Source organism: Lotus japonicus, chromosome 1, assembly GCF_012489685.1.
Source record: "Lotus japonicus ecotype B-129 chromosome 1, LjGifu_v1.2".
NCBI classification, from domain to species: Eukaryota; Viridiplantae; Streptophyta; class Magnoliopsida; order Fabales; family Fabaceae; genus Lotus; species Lotus japonicus.
The window spans coordinates 45,809,664-45,832,477 of NC_080041.1; the positions used below are offsets into that span (position 1 = coordinate 45,809,664).

The 22,814-nt window shown below is 35.3% G+C and overlaps 2 protein-coding genes across 2 annotated transcripts; one reads left to right on the plus strand and one right to left on the minus strand.

The window, feature by feature from the left end:
- The first annotated feature begins 13,172 nt into the window (after positions 1-13,172).
- On the plus strand, positions 13,173-15,016 carry LOC130732134 (flavonol 3-O-glucosyltransferase UGT89B1). The gene has a single exon (XM_057584273.1). It carries the CDS (start codon positions 13,328-13,330, stop codon positions 14,768-14,770), a length of 1,443 nt encoding a protein of 480 aa, XP_057440256.1. The 5' UTR covers positions 13,173-13,327; the 3' UTR covers positions 14,771-15,016.
- A 340-nt stretch (positions 15,017-15,356) lies between these two features.
- LOC130732234 (pentatricopeptide repeat-containing protein At1g59720, chloroplastic/mitochondrial) lies at positions 15,357-17,647 on the minus strand. Its single transcript, XM_057584355.1, has one exon. It carries the CDS (start codon positions 17,532-17,534, stop codon positions 15,711-15,713), a length of 1,824 nt encoding a protein of 607 aa, XP_057440338.1. The 5' UTR covers positions 17,535-17,647; the 3' UTR covers positions 15,357-15,710.
- Positions 17,648-22,814: the final 5,167 nt, after the last annotated feature.

Genomic DNA, 22,814 nt, shown 5'->3' on the forward strand with positions numbered 1-22,814 from the left:
CTTGTCTGCGCGTGGGACGCACGCGCCAGCGGTGGCCACTGGCCTCGCGCCACGTGACACACCGCAGACACTTAAATTTTGTTGAAAAACTTCAACAATTTTCTTCTCTCTCCTCCCTTTCAACACACTTCAACAACCACTAAAACCACTCAACAAAATTCAACAACCAATTAAACCATCCATTGTATGGTCTTATAGGTAGTAAGTTTAAAAGATCAAATAGCTGGACCCGTTATCTCCCCGTTATCTCTTCAGTAGGGTAGATAGGTCGGTATCATTTTCTCTTGGGGAGGGCACATAGTTGCTTCTGTCACTCTGTAAGCATTGCTCCAGTGTCAATTTTTAACGCAATGTGTTATCAGCCCATGTTTCTGATAATTTTGCACTGGCTGAACCACATAATTGATGGTTGTCCATCCCCGTATTCGCTGGATCCTTTGGCGGGATGAATGTTCGAATTTCCGGTCTATAAATTGAACACCAAACATGCATATCAACCACAACCATCCACAAACAACCCATTTCCGATTTATAAAGTCCTTCACCGTTGTAATTGGGAATTCTGAGTCTATAAATCGAGCAGAAAAATGGATAGTTGCCACACTGAATCGCGTTTCCGATCTCCGTTTGATGGTCATGGGTATCGTCTTCTCTCGCCGCCACGCACACCAAGTCTCGCCGTCATTTGGTGAATTGCCGGGGAGCTGCGTCGCTTTGATCCTCCTCAGATCTGCCAGCTAGCGATCTTGAATCAATGCTTCCTCCGCCGATTTTGTCTGGGAATCCAAGCTCCCCCGCCAATTACCGTGCGATTGTCAGGGAAATCTTCACCGATTTTCCCTCCGATTCGAGCAAAAGAGCCACTTACGCCGCTCTTAATCCAAGGTAATTAGTTAATGGTTTGGTTGATTAATTATTTGATTAAATCATTTTTAAGAGGAAGAATTAATGTTTGAATATCTGGGTTTTTTTTATTGCAGAAAGTTTGGTTGGATAAAAGCACGGGGAAAATTTGCATGTGCATATCATTCAAGGGACTATCCATAACCGGGATTGATGATTGGAGATATTGGAAGGATATCCACACTGAAGAATCCAGGTGGGTGACCTTCTTCACATCCATTTGCTCATCACTTATCTTGAAGATGATTTTTTTTTTGGTAGGATTAGATAAGATTTTGTTCCAAAAAGAGTCACTCATGACGTATATCTTGAGATTTAAGACATTTTAGTTAGGATCATGAGCAAATCCATTTGGTGTCAGATGAAAAAGATCTATTAAAAGATCTTGCTCCGCATAAAACGCAGGAATCAAAAAGTATATATGTATGTATCAAGATAAAACAGGTTGAGAATTTTGCATAGATATTGGAAAGATTTCAAGTTGACAATGCATTACAAGTAGTTTAGGACTTGAGCATTTAATGATCTAAGAGGACCTTGGAAGATTTATTTGAGGTCAGACAGATTCTTTTGAACCTCATCTAACTCATCAAATCTAGGCAAATACCCGCAAAATTTCCTAAAAAACTGCCTCGTGCTTCTTCAGTTTGGTATTGTGTGGACTTTTTACCTCAATCAGGATAATGAAGAAGAAAAAAAATTTATAGTTTCCTTCAAGAAGACGTGGGAAGAGGAAGCATACAATGAGATTCATATCAAGCAAAGCTCTTGAACTACACATCATGCATGACAAATTGACAATAATAAGTGGTTTGTAGACAGACAGATATAATTCCAATCATTCTATTCTATCTCCAACTACAGAGATCAGAACAACAGAGAGAAAAGAGCTTGAAGCCGGAAGACGATAAACTACAAAAGCAAATTTGTTAGGCTTAGCATCAATGCAGCGTCTAATAGCGAAGAAAGTATCGAGAAATGGAGGCTGCAGAAAGACTCTGTTGCTTGCTTGGCTACTTAGTTGCTGAAAGGGCTGTGGTGAGTTTCAAATGAAAATTATTTCTGCATTGTGTTTCCTTTCAGTTGATGTGAGAGTGACGTTAATATATTGTTTACCATTCATCCATGTATGATGCATAACCAAGTTTTTTATTGACATCCTCTGCAGCTGCAAAGTTTAAAAAAGTGTCCTGGAAACTGCTTGCAGGCTCTGAAAGCTATTCCACGAAGTTTGAGAATGATGTGAGTTATAATTATCTGAAGAGGTTAATATGTTGTGTAGTAAATATTTGGGTAAAGTGGGTTTATATTGTGACTGGTAGTAATTTTTCTTAGTTGGAGTAATTATATTTGTAAATTGTGATGCCAAAGTTCATTTCTCTCATCAGTTTCTAGCATCATCTGTTGTTGTGTAATGAATATCTTTTATTTGGGTACTGAATTATGTGCTTATATTTCAGTTGTTTCTTACTTAAGGAATCACAAATGTTTTCTTTCGCATATTTAACTTCTCTTTTATATTGATCTTTTTTTTTTCTTTCCATTTCAAACTAAAGATATAATTGAATGTTGTGGCTGAGGAGGCGGCCCTACCCATGCCCCACCATACTGAATTTGAATTTGACATAATTTTATTTGAAATTTGAAATCTTGGTAGACATCTGAGTTCACAGTAAATTCATTGAGCTTGCTTACATTAGGTTATTTTTCTTTATGATAAAATGTTTTAGTGTGTTAATACAAAACAGTGAAGTCAACACACAAATGAATAAATAAAATTTGAAAGCTAGGAAAATACGAAAGAAATTCCTATGGAGTTTCATAGTGGGCTATATAGGTTGTCTATCTGGTGATCTTTTATTGTGATGTGCAAAGGCAAGTGTGCTATAAAAACAAATAGAGATGTTATTTGAGATGGAATATTTGAAGGATAATATTGATCTTCTTCATCTTATAATTCCATTGCTTCTGTATTTTTAGGTATGTACATAGTTACCAAAGCTATTTGTGGAACCATGCAGCAAGTACAAGGGTGCAAAAATATGGTAATGTGATCTTCAATAGTTTTCAAGATCTGCTTGCTTTGTGTGGCAATTAACTTCTAATGAACTTACATCTCCTTACATCCTTACTTCATTCAATACACTCTCCTTACCTTGAATTATTATTATGGTAGTTGAAGCCAAAATATTCATTTATTCAGTTGAATTTGATTCTACCACGTGCAGGAACTGAACAAGTAGTTTTAGGAGACTTAGTATATTGTAAAGACAATTCTTCTTGAAATGTTAGAGAGCACATTGGACCTGAATGTGACGAAGACTACAGTGGTAGGCATGATTCTAATAATGAAGATGAGGTCTCTACAGATGTTCATGAAGAAATAAATAGTAATGTCAAGGTTAGTCTGATCATTTTGGCCCGAAAAGCTAATATACTCAACCAATGTTGCTGCTTTAGGAGTATGTCCTCTTCATATGATGTTTCTTAGAGAGAAGATGGTCTGGACATGTGTTGAGAAGATCTATATGGTTTATAGAAGCACCAATAAAGATGGTAGACTAAATGGATATCCAATATTTGGTGGTAGAGGGAGATAGGGAAAACTAGAAGTCAAACCATTAAGAGAGATTTATATTTAAATGAAGTATCATTGGACTTGATTCATGACAAGACATTAAGTAATCTTTCAGGCTCTCGAGATTGGTAGGGGTTGGAGGGCCTTTTGCACGTCACATGGATTGAAGGCAGGGGATGTGTTGACTTTTTCTTTACCAGTGAAAAATTTGTTGTTATTAATGTTTTAATCCACCTTAAGCCGTGATAGAATGGCATGCATGTTTTTCTTTCACGACCTGGATTGTATTTCTTGCTTTCTATCATGTATTGGACAAGTGTTGCTATTTTAATTAAGTTGCGATGGCATGTGTTGGACAATTTCCTTTATCATCCGGTTTGTTGTCCATAATTTCACAATAATGAGTTGTGATATTATATATATAGGAAACATGTTGTTTGAAAAAAAATTTGGTAACATACTCACCGTGCAAAGCACGGGTTTAGATACTAGTGTGAGAACAATGGAAAAAAGAAGTTGTCCCAAAAAAAAAGGGTCCGTGAACAGTAACCAGGATTTAGAAATTAAGGATAGAAGATATCACTGAATGGGAGTACACCATTGTATTCCATTGTCCCCACGTGCCCCCATGTTACAATAATCATCTTCAGCCACACTGATATATTTCATAGTGAATTTGGTTTGAAAAAAGTGTACTATTAGGGTAGTAAAGAAGCAAATAACATTAGCCCAATTGCATTGTTACATTGTGAAAAAAATGTTTCGTTACGTTGTGATTCTTTTTTCAAAGAGGCCCACAAGATGTTAATTAGGGTAGTAAAGAAGCAAATAACATTAGCCCAATGGTAGAAACTAGAAACAACTTGAGCTCGTGATAGAAAAATTGATTAAACTCCAATCCATGAGGAAACTGTTATGAATATTTGGATGCCCATCAGAGCTAAGAGTCAATGGGCCAGACCCACATGTATACTTGTTCAACACTCTAAACCTAATATTATAAATGCAAGGGAGTCTGCACCTAGCAGTGCATCCCCATCACACTATTTCAGTATTTCTCTACCTCTTGTTCCTCTATTCTTCTACCTTATTCACTTGCTTACTCTTTATTATCATGAAGATTCATATCCTACAAGTCCATAAGAATTGTATTGAGATATATTCTCTTTGAGCTATGAGTTCAGAAGTACCATAGCATGAATAAACAAAGAAAATTTTTAGAAGAACGAGATATTATGAAATATTGATCATTCTTCATTCATTTCTTGACGTGAATGAAATTCATAAAATAGAATATATTTAAATTATTTAAATTGAATTGATCTCTTTATTGAATTGAGTACTTTTTATATAGTTTGTTACATAAATCTTTTTATGATAATTGATTAAGTTAAATTGTGATAACTTATATTTTAAATTAAATAGATCACTTTTTTTTTCTTGTTTAGTGTCAATGTCAATTTTTTTTTTGTCTATCTTCACAATAACCAGATAAAATGTTATACTTATATGATCATCATGTTTCTTTTTGTTATTGCTAATCAGTTTAAATTCAAATTGTAGATATATAGAGATGATCATGATTGGATATCCATAATATATAGAAACAGGAATAGTTCAGGGTCTCACTATTCCAGGTGGCATTTCACTACCCATTCTTCATCATAATCCACGTGGCATTTTCATAGCATTTTCTAATTTTTTTCTCTCTTTGCTCAAACTATCCCGTGATTCCCGTCTCTCCTTCAAACGATATATCAGGCTTTTCTCTCTCTTTCTCCCAAACTCCACAATTTCTTTTCTCCTTCAACCCCAATCTGATAGAAAAAGCAGATCCAGATAGAACACATCTCCAAGCACGCGAATCTGCGTTTTTTTTTTTCTGCAGTAATCTCCCATTTCACCATGGTTCATTCCATATTTGTTTGTAAGTCACACTGTGGTTTGCTTTCTTCTCTCTTCTCTTACTGCTTCGATGCTTTTTTTCTCTCTATGAGCACTCTAAAACCCCTTTTGTTTAGTTACGATTTTTCTGACAGCGTAGCGTCGTGTTTTTCCAATCGTCGTTTTGTTCACTGATGTCCACATCTTCAGATGCTTGCTTCAATTTTAGTCTTCACACCAATGCACTGCTGGATGAAGACACTCAGGTAGCATTTAGGGATTTTTGATTATCAATGGCCAATATACATGCTGAAGCTTCATACATGAGTTGATTTTTTATTACGATCATGCTAAATCTATTCATTCCTTTTTTTTTATAAAAATTCTTGCTTTGATGATTTTGATTTTTGATTAACAATGGCCAATATACGTTCCCTTCTATATTTTTACTCACTCCTTCATGTAACTCAAATTTCTCCATAATCCCTTAAATTTCTCTTTAAATTAGGTAATTTCTCCCTTAAATTTGTCTTACTAATTTATCCCTTCAATTTCTCTTCAATTTATGTAATTAATTTATTCCTTAAATTTCTCACTTATGCATTGGAGTGTGATCAGCCAAGATATTTGTGACCTGCAATTTATAAGAGTAATGGTGTTGAATTTGATTGAATCAGAGTGTTACATTACATCACTTATACATATACACAACACTAAACAACTAAATCCTAATTAATAGGAAGGAATGCATATTTAAATGGTTGTTATCTAAGATAGGCACACAGTTGTTACATGTCGTTATTGAATTCAAATTCAAACTTAGTATAACAGTTCTACACAATTCAAGCTCAAATTTGAATACAAGATTGAATAATTACTAAGCATAAAATCAAAATCAAATATGTTAAAGCTTCAAAATAGGATCAACCAAATTATTCATCACTAGAATTATAATGGATTTACTTTACTGGTGAACCAAATAGAGGCTTTCTCAATAGTGTTTTCTAACATATAATCCTACATATCTCTTGTGGTGATGGTGGCAACAGTAAAACACTGACTATAAAGAGACAGACATATCAGCTACAGTATTGAATGCCAACCTGACCCCAAGTCAGATTTTAGAGTTCCTTTCGTTGAAGAGCTAATAATAGACATATAGCCATGTTTGTAATCTAATGGGATTGTGTTTTGTTGTTGTTAGTTTGTTGGAAAATGGCATTGCTTTTATTGTTAGTGATGTTTTGTTTCAGGGAATTGGATTCATTGACGTTAGGGACACGATGAGACTATTGTTCATATGATCGAAAAGAAAGAGATTTTGTGGAAGAGGAATCTAGCAAGGCGGTGGCTTGCTGATCTGGCTTATGGTATGTTTGTTGTTTCATTATCTCTAATGCAGAAATGTTGCTTTCTCTGTTTGTTGTGGCCACTGCCAGTTTTCCTGTATAATGTGTGTTCCAGTTTTATAGGCTCTTTATTTCTTTTGAAATTTCATACTGATTTAGATGTTTTCATTATATTTGGGCGCTTTGTTAATTTTTTCCTATGTTGCTTTAAGGTATAAAAAAAATTCTGGAAGTGAAAAGGAAAACGGATAAAAAAGAAATGCTCAGTTGCTTCAAGAATCTGAAGATTGTGGTGATGAAGATGACATGAACTTTGATAAACAGGTATCTGTCTCTACACATACATGATACACATAACTATGAAGGGGTTTTATTTTTAAAACTAAAGATTCTCATGTATCTAGAAGAAAGGGACTAAAATAAGATACTAGGAATAAAATATAATTACTAAAAATATGTTAACTGAATACCCAGGATAGAAAATAAAAGTTAAATATCAGTGCAGTTGTAAATCTATTAGTCATAAACAATTACGGACATGGAAAGGAAATGCTTCTTTGAATATTAGTGTCAGCCACCTAACTAAATAACTGAATACTTGAATTGTATTGTCAGTTTCACCTTCTATATGTTGATTTTCATGGTGACTATCTATGTTTTTTATTCTATTTCAGTATCAGCTTCTCTGAAGTGTCTTGATCGGGAGGAGTTTGGAAATGGTTGTAAAAAATGTAATCGCAGAAGATATAAAATAAAGGACATGTTCAAGAAATTTGGGAGGGATCAAATCTAAGGTACTTTCAGGTTTTCGCTCTTGATAGTTTAATAGTTTGAGAAGCTATAAATTTACTTGACTGAGGGTTAAGATAATTACTCTGGATATTCCAATTCAACTAAACAACTATACTTATTGGACTATACTGTACTGTAGGGTGGATAGAACTTAAACTAGCAGCAGTTTGGTACCTGTAGGGTGCCATGCTGGAGGTAAGATTTTTTCTGACCTTTTTAAACTGATAGCTTCTGATTGAAGACATCTCTCCAATGTTTTGCTTGACATACCATGTCCTTTGATTTCTAATATTAGTTTAAAGTTTAAACATCCATGACATGAGCTTTCAAGTTTCAATCACTTCCCTTATCTTTTTCGATGAGCTATGGTCTTCATTTTTTATTACTTTGAATAAATACAGGCTTGAATTCAAAGCTCAATATTGTTCATTCATTGTTAACCTGTCAAATTATTTGAAATTGAATAATTATATTGCTATTGGATAGGAATATTTGATTCATGTAAATGTTAATTCTCTTGATTCTGAGCTCTATCACCTCAAGCTTCTGGATCTTACCATTTTCTCTTACATCGATATTGTCTAATGATCCTTTCCCTCTATACTGTTTAAAGGTTAGCAACATTGTTTGGTGTGGTTATAATATGATAAGTATTGTTTAAGGGTAAAAGGTGCAATTATGGTGCTTTTTCACATTGCTTTTCGTTCAATGAATGTTAAACATGTAGTAGATTAATTAGTCTCAAGTTCAATTAGAATTATTAATTTAAGTGTAAGTTTAGTTTTAAATTAAAAAGGGAGAAAACACACAAAACATATTTTTTTCCTCAAACCAAAGAAGTGATTGCTTCAATTTTAAAATTCAAATATATTTGGTACACAAAGGCACCTAATCTATGGTGTCGTGAAGTATTCTTTGTTAAGGGTTTCATTTATGTGTTCTATGATAATTCAAGTTCTAGCATTGTAGAAAGTAACCTCAGAGTACTTATAAGAGAAACAAAAAAAAGGTCAATTAGAATTTAAGAAGAGAAGTTTATACACTTGAGTATTCCTCATTTTATTTTCTTCAAGCTGTCATTACTCATTAGACATTTCTTTGAAAAGTCATATACTACATTTTATTTTCTTTGAACTGCTGCTTCGACTTTTGTTTCTTTTTCATATTCTTCTACTGCATCATATATTGAGTTTGATTGAGATGAGAAGCTCTTCCTTCACTTTCAGCAGAGAAGAGAAAGAAAAACAAATGCAAGGAGAATGGTGAGAGTGGACACTTCCAACTATGAGCAAATTGGTGCCTATGTTCTATATTTTTATGTATTCGCAGCTTGATGAGACACTCAATGAGGTTGGATTTGTTAGGCGATGCTTCATGGTCCCACAAAAGGATATTAACTGATGAAAATTTGCTTAGAAGGAAATTAAATTATGAAAATTTGCACCTTTTTTGGGGTTATTTTCTATACGATATATTGACTTTTTGCAATTGGAATTTGTAAATAACTATTTATCTTTATATATATATATATAATATTAATATAGTATATATTTATTTATGTTTAAATTACAAGGTTAAAGCTCTCACGGGGGATCATTACACTACATAATTTTATGTTAAAAGTGTACTATAAAATAATATAGCCTATTTTCATATTTGTGCAAATTACAAAGAAAAAATTATTACGGGGAGAGATATTTTCTTCCCTTACTATACTATTCTTTGTCAATTGCTTATGTCCATTCTTCCTCTGCTTTTCCTTATCCTGCAATTGGATTCACTATCTGATAGGATAGATATTTTACATGAACATACTTTCATGTTATTATTAACATGACATTGATTTTTTTTATTTATAATTGTATAAGTAAATACATGAATGAAAGTTAATAGTAAAATAGTCTCTAACGTGGTTCAAAAAACATTAATATAGTTACAATTTTTTTCAATTATACTGTAAACCATTTAAATAAAACACAATAAGTCAAAATATTTTAGACGAAATCATTTATGTTAATTTAGAAATAAAATTAATATGACATAAGTGCTTTTTTGAAAAAAATTAAAGAATTTAAGAAGTTTTCTTTTTGAACTGAAGAATTTAAGAAGTTATTACATATAAAAGTATGATAATTCGATAATGAAGGTTCATAAATTAGAAAACATTAATAATTTTGTAGTATACATTTATTTATGTTTAAATTATATGTTAAAATTTCTCACATAAAAAAATATTTTACATGAAAATACTTTCATATAAAAGTAATAGATTTTTTAAAAAAAAATTCACAACTTTTAAAATTTAATTTCATGTGTTTTTTTTGAAAGATTTGTTACCAGTAGAATTTGAATCATGGACTTGGGAAGTTTTGATCCATCAAGTTCCAATGAGGTCATCCTACCAATAATTTCATGTTAAAATTGTACTATCATTGTCATTAGTTTATTGAATGATCATTTTTAAGCATAATAAATAAATATTCACATATAACATACTTCCCCGTGCATTTGCACGGGTATAAAACTAGTTGTTTTGGTTTGTTAAACAAAATATTGGGCCGTGTTATTTCAATATATTAGCTTTTTTTCAGTTCTTTTTCATTATAATAATTGATTTTTTTTAGTAAAGGTTCAAAACATGGCAACGCTTGTTTTTATAGCTAGATAATTTGGGGAATAGGTAATCTAATATCAATTAATTTTATGGCTCTTAGTAAAATTAGAATTAAAAGGTAATTACTAATTACTGATTTTAAATACACGTAGAAACATTTGTATGTTGATGTGCTTATTTTAATTAGTACATAAATTTTTATTAAATCTTAAAAGATTTTTTTAATTTGTGTAAATATTCATGAGATCATGAAGAAAATATATTTAGGAATAATTCTTTTATTTATGATAAATAAATTTATTTACATGTATTTGGACTTCCTTCTTGTATCATAAAGGAATATTTAAACAAACTTAGCTATTTGAAATAAACAAAAGAAGAAGACCCTATAGTCTTTTGTCAATATCTTCATTATAGTTCCTGAAGAACTATATCGTTACCATTATAAATGATCAAGTTGATGTAAGCTACTGAAGTAGCTATATTAAGGAATGATTGAGATATTATCTAAAGTGAATATTTCAACAAACATGACAAAAGTTGTGATCCTTTTAAGACAGGAGTAATTGTCCCTGAAGGACATCAAATGGTATATTTGAAATTGTTTCATTTGCTTCATGAAATGAAATTTTGTGGTGGCTCTCTAGAAGAAGCCTAAGAAATTTCAAAGCAATATTTTAAAAGGGATCATTGACAATCTTGAAAAGATCCATAGATCAATAATCTTATATTTTTTCAAGAAACAACCCAAGATGTGGTTGCAATCCTATAAATGGTATTAACCACGATAATGACTCCTTATATCGGAAGTCTTCTTGACACAATGTGGTGGTCATGCGACGTGTCCTATTGGCACGATGATGAAGTGAATTGCAGTGCAATTGCTAATAGCTTGCTAAGGGAGAGCATAATAATATGTTTGTGACTCACACTTAGGGGGAGAATGTTGAGAATTGAAGTGTGAGTTATAGTCTCACATTGGCGCATGATCTCATGCTTTCTACTCCCCTTATCCCCCCTAAGTTGGTATCAAAGTATAGAAAATAAGGAGCAGTATAAACACTATTGTTAGATGTTGCTTGGATCAGTAGTAATCCAGACATGTAAAGATGACAAACCTATTGCGTTTTCCTTGCGATGGATATGAGTTAAAGGAAATTATGAGATGTAATACTCATCTTGTGACACAACTTTCATGTACACATATTCCTTATTAATTGGAAAGTCTTGAAGGACTTTATTTACATCTAATTGATGTAACGATAAACTAAGGGTTGAAAAATATCAAAATCCTTGAAGGATTTAAAATGCCAGAAAATTTTACTTCAAACATTGAAGTACTATTTTGAATGAGAAAGTCCTATATATGGAACAAATTGAATGTGATTGGCACGACCGGTTAGATCATCCCGAGTCTTATGATGCGTAAGTATATGAATTTATATGAGTACCAATCGAAGAGCCTGGAGATTCTTCAATATAATGAATTCATATATATTGTTCTCATGACCAATTAATAATTGGTAAAATATATGAGTTTGAATCGTGCTGATAATGTGTTATGAATAAAGAGTAAGCAAGTGAATAAGGTGAGAGAATAGAGGAACAAGAGATAGAGAAATACTGAAATAGTGTGATAAGGATGCACTGCTAGGTGCAGACTCCATTGTATTTATAATATTAGGTTTAGAGTGTTGAACAAGAATACATGTGGGTCTGACCCATTGACTCTTAGCTCTGATGGGCATCCAAATATTCATAACAAAAACCATATTTTATTTCTTCTCTTTATTCTTTGACAGTAATTCAATATATTTCTTGATCTCATTATATACTGCATATGGTCCAAATAAGTTGTTAAATGTTGAAAGAAATTATATATTTTGAAGTCATATATTACATGAATACTTATGTTTTAAAAAGAACTATTAATTAGTAAAATTAACCATTTTTAGGGCACATTGTCCATTTGAGTGAATATCAATAATAATAATAATAATAATAATAATAATAATAATAATAATAATAATTAGTCTCTGAGTTTGTAAACGAATTTGATTTTAGTCCCTTTGAGAAAAAGTGATGTTTAGTGGCGGTCATTTTACAATTACTGACGGTTTTTGACCGTTGCTAAACGTAATTTTTCCTTAGAGGGACTAAAATCAAAATCGCTTACAAACTCAAGAACTAATTTGACCATTAACCGTAATATATTTTTGAAACCATATATTGTATTTGGTGAAATTTTTCTAATTTACATGGTATTATTTTATATTTTATATTATTAATATGTATTTTGAAATATATATATTATTGCCCCCACACCTTAAAGTTTCTGGATGCGTGGGAACAAATATTACACAAATTGCAACAGACATAGGAAGAGCAAGGATAGAATATATTATGCAGCAGAATGGCTAATGCTGCACACTTGTGACAGGAGCCATTCACTTCCAGTAATCATCAACAAGACAATACATTCCCTAAAAAAGCCTGAAGCACTCACCCAAGAGTAAATATTTAAAGCCACCCTCCAATAGTCCAATCCATTATTAGCTAGAGCTAAATCAATCCATCAATTCTCGTACCCAAGCCCAGCAGCAGCAACTTTAAAGAGAATTAACACAGATCCTTGGATTCCTAATCCATTCAAAGATTGAAGCATTAAACCTCCTCTCCTTTACTCTTTAGCCACAACCAGACTTTGTATTGAACCTCATCAGTTATTCGAACCACATCCACCTCCTTTCCCCTGAAGATCATTTCATTTCTTACAACCCACAAGGCACCCACTGTTGCAATCCAGATCATGGACAGCACCCTTATCATTTTCCTTCCTCCCTGTAAAATTGAATCATGCTGCAGTAAATGTTCTTCAGCACTTTTTGGCATTACCACAACTACCTTCAGCCATCTCTATAAATTCATCCACACCTTCTAAGCCACTGGACAAATGAAGAACAAATGAATTAAGGTAAAAAATAAATTAAATTATTTAAAAAATAGTTAGGAATAAAATTAAGTATATTATTATTACCGATTCTGGGTTGTTAAAAAGATATAATAAAACAGTGCGCCACCGCACCTACTTCATTCACATCCAAGTATCCCACCAACCTTCCTATTCTAATTGGTTTTCAAAACCATCTTGGCTCCTCCGTTGGACCATTCCCAAACAAACCTTTCAGTGCCACCACACCACCCACGATGACGGTGGTTCGGCCACACGTGCTGGTGATTCCGTTCCCAGCACAAGGCCACATGATACCCCTCCTCGACCTCACCCACAAGCTCGCCGCCGCCGCCGACAGCAACCTCACCATCACGGTGCTCACCACCCCAAAGAACCAAACCTTCCTCACCCCACTCCTCTCAGCTCACCCTTCCACCATCCACTCCTTGCTCCTCCCCTTCCCCTCCCACCCCTCCCTCCCTCCCGGCATCGAAAACGCCAAAGACATGCCAAACTCCTTACGCACCATCCTCCTCTCCTTCTCAAATCTCCACCAACCCCTCCTCCACTGGTTCAATTCCCACCCTTCCCCTCCCCAATTCATCATCTCCGACATGTTCTGCGGTTGGACCCAAAACCTCGCCGAACAACTAAACATTCACAGAATCGTCTTCTCCCCTTCCGGCGCCTTCGCCTACTCCACCTTCTACTACCTCTGGAACCACCTCCCCAAACGCGTAAACCCCACAGACGAAAACGAGGTCGTTTCGTATCAAGGCCTCCCGAATTCCCCTAAGTATCCCTGGTGGCAAGTCTCGCCGTTGTTCCGAAGTTACGTCGACGGCGATCATGACTCCAAGCTAGTCAAGGATTGGTACCTCGGTAACATGAAGAGTTGGGGACTCGTCGTAAACTCGTTCTCGGAGTTCGAGAAGCCTTATCTCGATTACCTCAAGAAAGAGCTCGGGCATGATCGTGTGTGGGCGGTGGGACCGTTGCTCCCGGTGAACGACACGTTCGCCGCCGGGAGAGGTGGGTCCAGCTCTCTCTCCGTCGACGACGTCGTTTCGTGGCTTGACCAACGACGGGAACGGGAAGTGGTGTATGTCTGTTTCGGGAGCCAAACGTTTCTCACGGATGAACAGACGGCGGCGATTGCATCGGGGCTGGTGAAGAGTGGGGTTCACTTTGTCTGGTCGATAAAGGAGCGCGTGAACGTGAACAACGGAGACGACGGCGACGACGACGGTTGCGATGATTGGTCGGCGGGGTTAGATGAAAGTCGCGGCCTGGTGATTAGGGGGTGGGCCCCGCAGGTGATGATACTGAGGCATAAGGCGGTGGGCGCGTTTTTGACTCACTGCGGGTGGAACTCGGTGGTGGAATCGGTGGTTGCTGGGGTGCCGGTGCTTGCGTGGCCGATGTCTGCGGACCAGTTTGTGGATGCAACGTTGCTTGTGGAGGAGTTGAAGGTGGCTGAGAAGGTGTGCGAAGGTGAAAAAACCGTTCCTGACTCGGACCTGCTGAGTCGAGTTCTAGCTGAGTCGGTTGGCGGAACCGGTGAGGAAACGAGGAAGAAGATGTTGGAACTGCAGGCCAAGGCCGTTGACGCCATTGGAGAGGGTGGCAGTTCCGACAAAGATTTGGGGTGCTTGATGGAACATCTTCAGATTTCCCTTAAGTATGACGTGTCGTAGAAAGACTTGAAGGTTGAAGGTTTGACTAATTTAATAAAATGGGTCTTTCTCCAAATATATTTGTTAAAATGGTCTCTTTCAAAGTATATTCACCTTCTGTTCTAGATATTCTTTCAGTCATGCTGGAAGTTTAACCATATTACTGTTTATGTACCCTGCCGTTGGACATTTTTTAAATGTTAATTTGCACTGTTGACAAAAAAAAAATCAATATTTTGATTTATTGTCAACTATTATTCATAACTTCTCTTCCCTTATTATGGTCAATATCTATGATAATAGTAAAAATTAGCCAATGAAATTTTAAAAAATATGAGAAAAATACATTTTTATTTAGTTTATTTGAATGATTTGACACTTTTAAAATCTTATTAGTTGATTATGTAAGAAAATTACATTGTCATTACATCAAAATTAAATTCACATTTGATCATTACGGTTCAAATTATTTTTGTTCATAAAAAATTATTGAACACAATGTCTCATAACAGAGTGATAAAGAGAGGAGAGACAGAAAGAAAGATATCACACACAATGAGCTTGCTTTTAAATTCTAGAAATCTAGTTGTAGGAAGGAGTTTGAGTAATGCATCTGTCACTTGGTAGTCTGCAAGGAAAGGATGATTTCCTAAAATGATGATAATAAATTGATACAATTTTTTTGCAACTGCAAGAAAAATTGTTCATTATCTTTAACAATCTATTTACAGAAATATTGTAATTGGAAATGAGTTATAGATCCAAGGACTCATGGTGTAGAAACATTAGTCTGCTACAGTAAGCAGTATGTCTTCCTTTTTATCCAAGGATTTGCAAAGAGAATAGATAGTAATACATAAACATGGATTTCCATTGGTCAACTGCACCCAGAATATCATTTCGATGAAGTTCTCCAGAGATTTTCCACTATACATTTCATGACCCATTGCATGAGCATCTATCACCAATAATCCATACAAGAACAGGTTCCATCTTTAAAGTGATGGAATCGAGCACGATCTCTTACAATTATCTCCACATTGTAAATTGAGGATATTAATTTAGTAACCTTATGGCAATCACTACACACTCTTAGATTCTTAAATACTCTTATTGGCATGCCCGGTCTTGAGTTCAAGAGCCCAAAAGCTATGGCCAATCTCTCACTGTGCAACCTCAGAGTGCTCTTCTTTCCATCTATAGTCTCATCAACCAAATGTGCCCCTGAGTAGTCAGGTAAATACCCCATTGATTCTAGCTTCTCATCAATTTCATTCAAAAACTTGTATATATCTTCACTTTTTGGATGAGTTGTGTCCCCAGCAAAAAATTCATGAGCAACTCCATCTATCTCTATTAAACTACAGCCAGGTTTTTTAGTCACACCCTTATCACTCATTAGCTTCCTAAGTAAACCAACTTCATTCCACCTGCTAGCTGATGCATAGAGTTTTGACAAAAGCACGTAAGCACCGCTACAAACACTCCCCTCTATCTCAAAAACTTGTTTTGCCATTTCTTCACCTAGCTCAACACTTGCATCTTGCTTGCAACAAGCATCCAAAAGACTCCTCCAGATTACAGCATCTGGTTTGATGGGCATTTCTGAAACCAAGTTCAGAGCCTCTTGGATGCGCCCAGCTCGAGCAAAAAGATCAACAAGACACCCATAATGCTCTAATCTTGGCTCAACATTGTACTCTTTAGTCATCATGTCAAAATACATAAGCCCCTCATTAACCATGCCCCTGTGATTACATGCACTCAAGACCCCAACAAAAGTGATAGAATTCGGCACAAATTTCTCTATCTTCACCATCCGGAAAAAATAATCCAAAGCTGCCTCAGCCTTCCCGTGCATGGAAAATCCCAAGATTATTGAATTCCATGAGTTTACATCTCTATATGGCATTCTTTCGAACACCTGCTGAGCAATTTCCAATGATCCACATTTGCAATACATATCCACCAAGCAAGTGTTGACTAAAACATCAGCAGCCACATTCTTGTCACACTTTTTCATAACATAAGCGTGAGCCCACATACCCAAAGACAGAGCACCCAAACCAGCACAAGCACTGATAACACTCTGCATTGTATAACCATCAGGGTCATGTAACTTGAGCATTTCACCAAACACCTTCAGGGCAGTGTCAAACTCTCCAGCCCTTACATAAGAATCAACCATGACATTCCACGAAACCTCACTCTTTTCAGACATGTTCTGAAATATTTTCAGTGCCATGTCCAAACACCCGCACGTGGCATAAAAATGAATCAAACTGTTGCAAATACGAGTATCTGACTCATACCCAAGTTTCAGAAGCTGAGCATGAACCTGTTTTCCTTCACACAGAGAAAAAGTGTGAGCACACGCTTTCAGAACAAAGGGGAATGTGTAGTGATCAGGTACAACTTCTTCTTCCATCATCAACATCATAGCTTTGTAAAGCTCAATGGCCTGGTGTTTGTGGTTGGCGCTACGCGCGTAGGCTCGTATGAGAGTGTTCCACATAAAGGAATTGGGTTTCCCAAAGTGGTGAAATAGCCGAGTAGCATAGTTAAGATCAGCCAAAGAGGAGTAATAGTGGAGAATTCTGCTGTAGAGGAAGAGAGCTTGTGGATGGTTGGTGGTGTCAATGGTGCGTAGCGTTTGGGCGTGTATTTGCTTAAGGTGAGACATGGTGATGATGCCAGTGGAGTTGTTATTCAACAAGTGGATAAGGCTGTTGTTATGGTTATTGGTTAGAGGAGGTGGGGTTGCTGCTGCAATGGCCAAAGTCATTATATGAGGAATTTATTCAGAATAATGGATGGGATCAACTGTGAAGAAGACACACCCTGTATTCATGTTAATCATCACATGTGAAGCGGATAAGGAGCAACCGAGGAAGCAGTGACGACGGATCTAGAAATTTGATCTTATGAAGACGGTATATACATATAAATACATAACAAAAAAAAATTAACATATACTATTAGAAGTTTTAAAGCACATCATAATTGTTCCCTACAAGTTTTCATATTTTGAAAACTCTGCATAAATTTTTCATTCTCAACACTATCAAATACATCTTTCTCTATATAAGTAACTAAGCAATCATTTAGCCATTCATCTCCCATACAATTTCCTATCTGATTCTTGATCATATTAATAGCGGAGAAAGCTCTTTCAACTGTTATCCAGTAATTCATCAAATATAAATGGAAGTAGAAGCTCAATACCTTTAATTGCAGGATGAGTGGAAGAAAAAAAGAAAATGTTAGGGTTCCTTCTTTCTCTACTTTGTTCAGTTTGTTGTATGATGTCGAGTGTTGAATGAAAGAAGGAGAATGGTTGAGGATTTGGGTTATTTTAAGAGCCATGATATAACCATTGGACAAAAGAAATGAGAATGAAAGAATGGTGTAATATCTGATGGACATTACTCAAGATTCAAGAAACACCAAATAAAAAAATACTCGAAGTACAAAAGTTTCAACTTTAAGCAATGTGGCACATAAGTGAGGGCGATTTTTTTTCAAATGAGTCATCAAAAATCACATACTTTTACTACTTAAATTTAGTGAGGACAATTTTTATCAAAGAAATCATAAAAAACCATATACTTTTACTACTCAAATTTTTTTCTAATGTATTTTAACAAATTCAAGTGAGGGCATTTGCCCTCATCCCCATCTACTTGCATCCGTCTCTGCGAGGAAGGCTTGGTTAAAGAAGAGAGGACATTAACGCTGTCTTTGGTAGGGAAGAGAGAGATAGAGAAGAGAGAGTAGAGAAAAGAAGAGAGAAGTTGAGTAGAGAGAAATAGGTGAGAAATATAGTTGATTTGTAAGTTATTTGGTATGGTAGAGATAAAAAAGAGAGAGATGAGTAATAATGAGGTGGAAGAGTGAGAAAAAGTTAACTTTTGATTAAAAATTCATTTTTAAATACAAAGAAAATAAAATTTGGTTAGAGATTGCCGACCGCCATTAACTGCACAGAATAGAAAAAAAAAAGCAGATAGTCACTTTCTCTTCGCAAAACGCGAAGAACTCAAAAAGGTAAAAAATCCCACCCTCTATCTCTCTCTTTATCTCTCTCTTGTCTACGGTACATGCTTACCAAACAAAGGTACATCATCAACCTCTCTCCTATCTCTCTCTCTTCCCTCAATCTCTTCTCAACCTCTCTCCTACCAAACACACCGTAACATTTGGGAGTTGTTATTGGTGTCACCCCACTTCTATGGAGAGGGGATTATAAATTGATACAATTATAAAATTATTGATCTCAATCTTTATTATTATAGAAACTGAATAATTTTGGTCTTAAAATTTATTCATTACAATTATTAAGACAAACTCAATTTTGTTTTGAAAATGATGATTTCATAAAATGATGATAAAAAATTGATATAAATTGATACAAATATAAAATCATTCATCTCAATATTTATTATAATAGAAACTTAATAAGTCTATCTCAAAATTTGTCCATTACATTTATCAAGACAATTCAACTTTTTTTAAAATGATGATGTCCTAAAATGATAATAACACATTGATGTAAATTGATACTACAATTACAAAATCATTAATCTCAATATTTATTATTATAGAAACTTAATAAGTTTGGTCTCAAAATTTGGTCATTACATTTATTAAGGCAATTCAATTTTTTTTTGAAAATTATGATATTCTAAAATGATAATAAAAAATTGAAATAAATTGGTACAATTATAAAATCATTGATCTCAATATTTATTATTATAGAAACTTAATAAGTATGGTCTCAAAATTTGGTCATTACAATTATCAAGTTTCCTAACATTATTTTTTTTCGGTATAAACATTTGATGTCGGTCACCCTTTGTATGCCGCCAGATTCGAGATTTAGTCACAGATAAGGCTCTGCATGCCTCCCCAAAGTGTATTGTGTGGGGATCGAACCCGAGAACTCTGCCCACACACTCAACCTGTGTTGCCAACTGAGCTACCCCTCTTGGGTTTCCTAACATTATTCAATCTCATTTATAAATTAAGACAAATTTAATTTTTTTTGAAAATGATGATTTTCTAAAATGATGATAACAAATTGATATAAATTGATGCAATTACAAAATCATTGATCTCAATCTTTATTATCATAGAAACTTGATAAATTCGATCCCAAAAATTAGTCATTACAATTATTAAGTTTCCTCTAATCATTCAATTTCATTTATAAATTAAGAAAGACTCAAATTTGATTTCTTAAACTATTAGTGTCTATTGATGAGTCAAATACACATGTCAAAGGATAGTAAATATTGTTTGGAAAAGATTGTGATAAGTCAAATATTCAAAACTTAATAGTCTGGGATTAACATTAATATTATTTTTGTGCTCATAATTTTTGTAAGTAATCACATAATTTCTTGTTTTAGAGTATTTTGAAATTTAAAAAGTCTTCAGTTTTGATTTTGAATTTTAAAAACAAGTCCTTAGTTTTGATTAGAAGGCCCCGGGTCACGATCGTGTGTGGGTAGTGGGACCCTTGCTCCCTTTGAACGACTCGTTCGCCGTCGGGAGAGGTGGATCCAACTCTCTCCGCCGACGACGTCGTTTCGTGGCTTGACCAACGACGGGAACGGGAAGTGGTGTATGTCTATTTCGGGAGCCAAACGTATCTCAGCGATGAACAGACGACGACGATTGCATCGGGGCTGGTGAAGAGTGGGGTCCACTTTGTGTGGTCGATACAGGAGCGCGTGGACAACAAAGACGATGATTGGGCAACGGGGTTTTGTTGTTACTTTTGGTTGTCTGCATTTTTTCAAAAACAACCTGATGTCGAAGCAGATGTTGTAACATCGTGCTGTGACATTTGTCCATGCGGATCTGCTGTGTGTTTGACTGGTTTTTCTAGAAGCTTTGGATTGATTTCGTGATAATCAAGTTAGGGTTATTGAAAAAGCTTCTATTTGTTATCTGGAATATAATATAGTGGAATCAAATCTGTTGAAGAAGATTTGATTTGGTTTAAATTGTGAAAGATGTTATCTTTTGTTCAAATCTTGTTTGATAAGATTTGTTACTGGTTTAAAAGATTTGTTCCAGATCTGTTTTATGGACTCTATTTTCGTGGAAGCCCATTGAAGATCAAGACCAGAAGAATGGCTATTTAAGGAGGCTTAACCCTAGTTGCAAAGTGTGCCTTGGGCACCCAAGGATTGGGTTTTAGGATTGTATTTTGTGAGTCCTTGTTCTGTTATTTTGTACACCACTCTACTGCCTCCATTGATCTTCATATGGCATAGAGTTGGTTTGTTTTAGTTGAGTTGTAATCTCTTCAAACATGTGTTGATTGTTGTTACCAATCACTGTGGCAGTGATTGAGAGAAAGTGAGAGGAGCTCTCATACTTAGGTCGATATACTAAGTAGAAAAACACTGGGTAGATTAGGAAAATAACTATGAACTGAGGTGTTCATGAGTGTCTGTAGTTCCTAAATCTTGATATAGTGGATTTCCTTTCTTTGGGCGAAACCCTCCAGATGTAGGTGATGTTGCACCGAACTGGGTTAACAATTCTCTGTGTTCTTTATTAGTTTTGTTGATTTAATACTGTGCTGCACATCAGTTGTTACTGTTAGTCAGTTGTCGAACCGGTTGTCCCAGCATCGCGTTCGATATCTGTCCTCGGCAAGAACCATAATTTTAGGTTTGATGAGAGCCGTGGCCTCATGATTAGGGGTGGGCCCCGCAGGTGGTGATATTGAGGCATAGGGCGGTGGGCGCGTTCTTGATTCACTGCGGGTGGAACTCGGTGGTTGCTAGTGTGCCGGTGCTTGTGTGGCCGATGTCTGCGGACCAGTTTGTGGATGCCACGCTGCTCGTGGTGGAGTTGAAGGTGGCCAAGAAGGTGTGCGAAGGTGACAAAATCGTTCCTAACTCGAACTTGCTGAGTCGAGTTCTGGCTGAGTTGGTTAGCGGAACCGGTGAGGAAATGAGGAAGAAGATCTTGCAACTGCAGGCCAAGGCGGTTGACGCCATTAGAGAGGGTGGCAGTTCCGACAACAATTTGCGGTGCTTGATGGAACATCTCCAAATTTCGCTTTAAGGAGATGACATGTATTTTAATTTTAAACTCTTGAAGGTTGAAGGTTTGTGGTATACTGTGACTAATTTAATAAAATGGGTATTTTTCAAAATATATTTGTTAAAATGGTTTCTTTCAAAGTATTCACCTTCTGTTTTAGATATTCTTTCAGTCATTCTGACAAAACTTTCAAAGGTACTGAGAAAAACCACTAAATTGATTATTGTTCACTTATGATTATAGAAATTCTTGTAATGATAGTGAATTTATGGAATATCATTTTTCTTATGTTATATCCATCCTCATCAGTGGCGGATTCAAGACCCAGGGTCAGGGGTTCAAATTCTTCAGGCACAGCTGCACAAGTGGTGTGTGGTGGAATGGTGGTGGCGTGGTGGTGGCCGGCGCCGGTGGGTACGTTGCGTTGCGTACGTGCTTGGCCTGGGTCAGTTCTCACTTCTCAGTTGGGTAGGGTAGCAAGAGAAAGAGGGTGAGTGGCTGAGTGCACGTGTGTGTGAGAGAGTGAGAGGAGTAAGTGAGTGTAGGTCTTTGGTACAAATCAGTGCAAAATTTAGTCTCCTAGTATAATTTAAAATTTTCAGAGGATTCGAAATAAAATTTATATAAAGGATTAAGTGCGATTCTATTTTTTTAGGGGATTTATCTGAACTCAGGGGTTCAGATGAACCCCTGAATATGAAGTGGCTCCGCCACTGTCCATCCAGGAAAATTTAAGCATTTCTGTTTATGTATTATAAATAATCAATAGTTTGATTTATTGTCAATTATTATTCATAACTTCTCTTCCCTTATTATGGTCTATATCTATGATAAATGATAATAGTAAAAATAAGCCAATTAATGAAATTTAAAAAATATGAGAAAAAAAAACATTTTTATTCAATTTATTTGATTGATTTGACACTTTTTTTCAAAATCTTATTAGCTTTATCTTTTCTTATCGCACCATATCATATATCACATGTATCATTAAGTTCGA

Excerpts from the sequence above, each read along its gene's own strand:
- LOC130732134 (XM_057584273.1), top strand. The coding sequence starts at position 13,328 with ATGACGGTGGTTCGGCCACACGTGCTGGTGATTCCGTTCCCAGCACAA.
- LOC130732234 (XM_057584355.1), bottom strand. The coding sequence starts at position 17,534 with ATGACTTTGGCCATTGCAGCAGCAACCCCACCTCCTCTAACCAATAAC.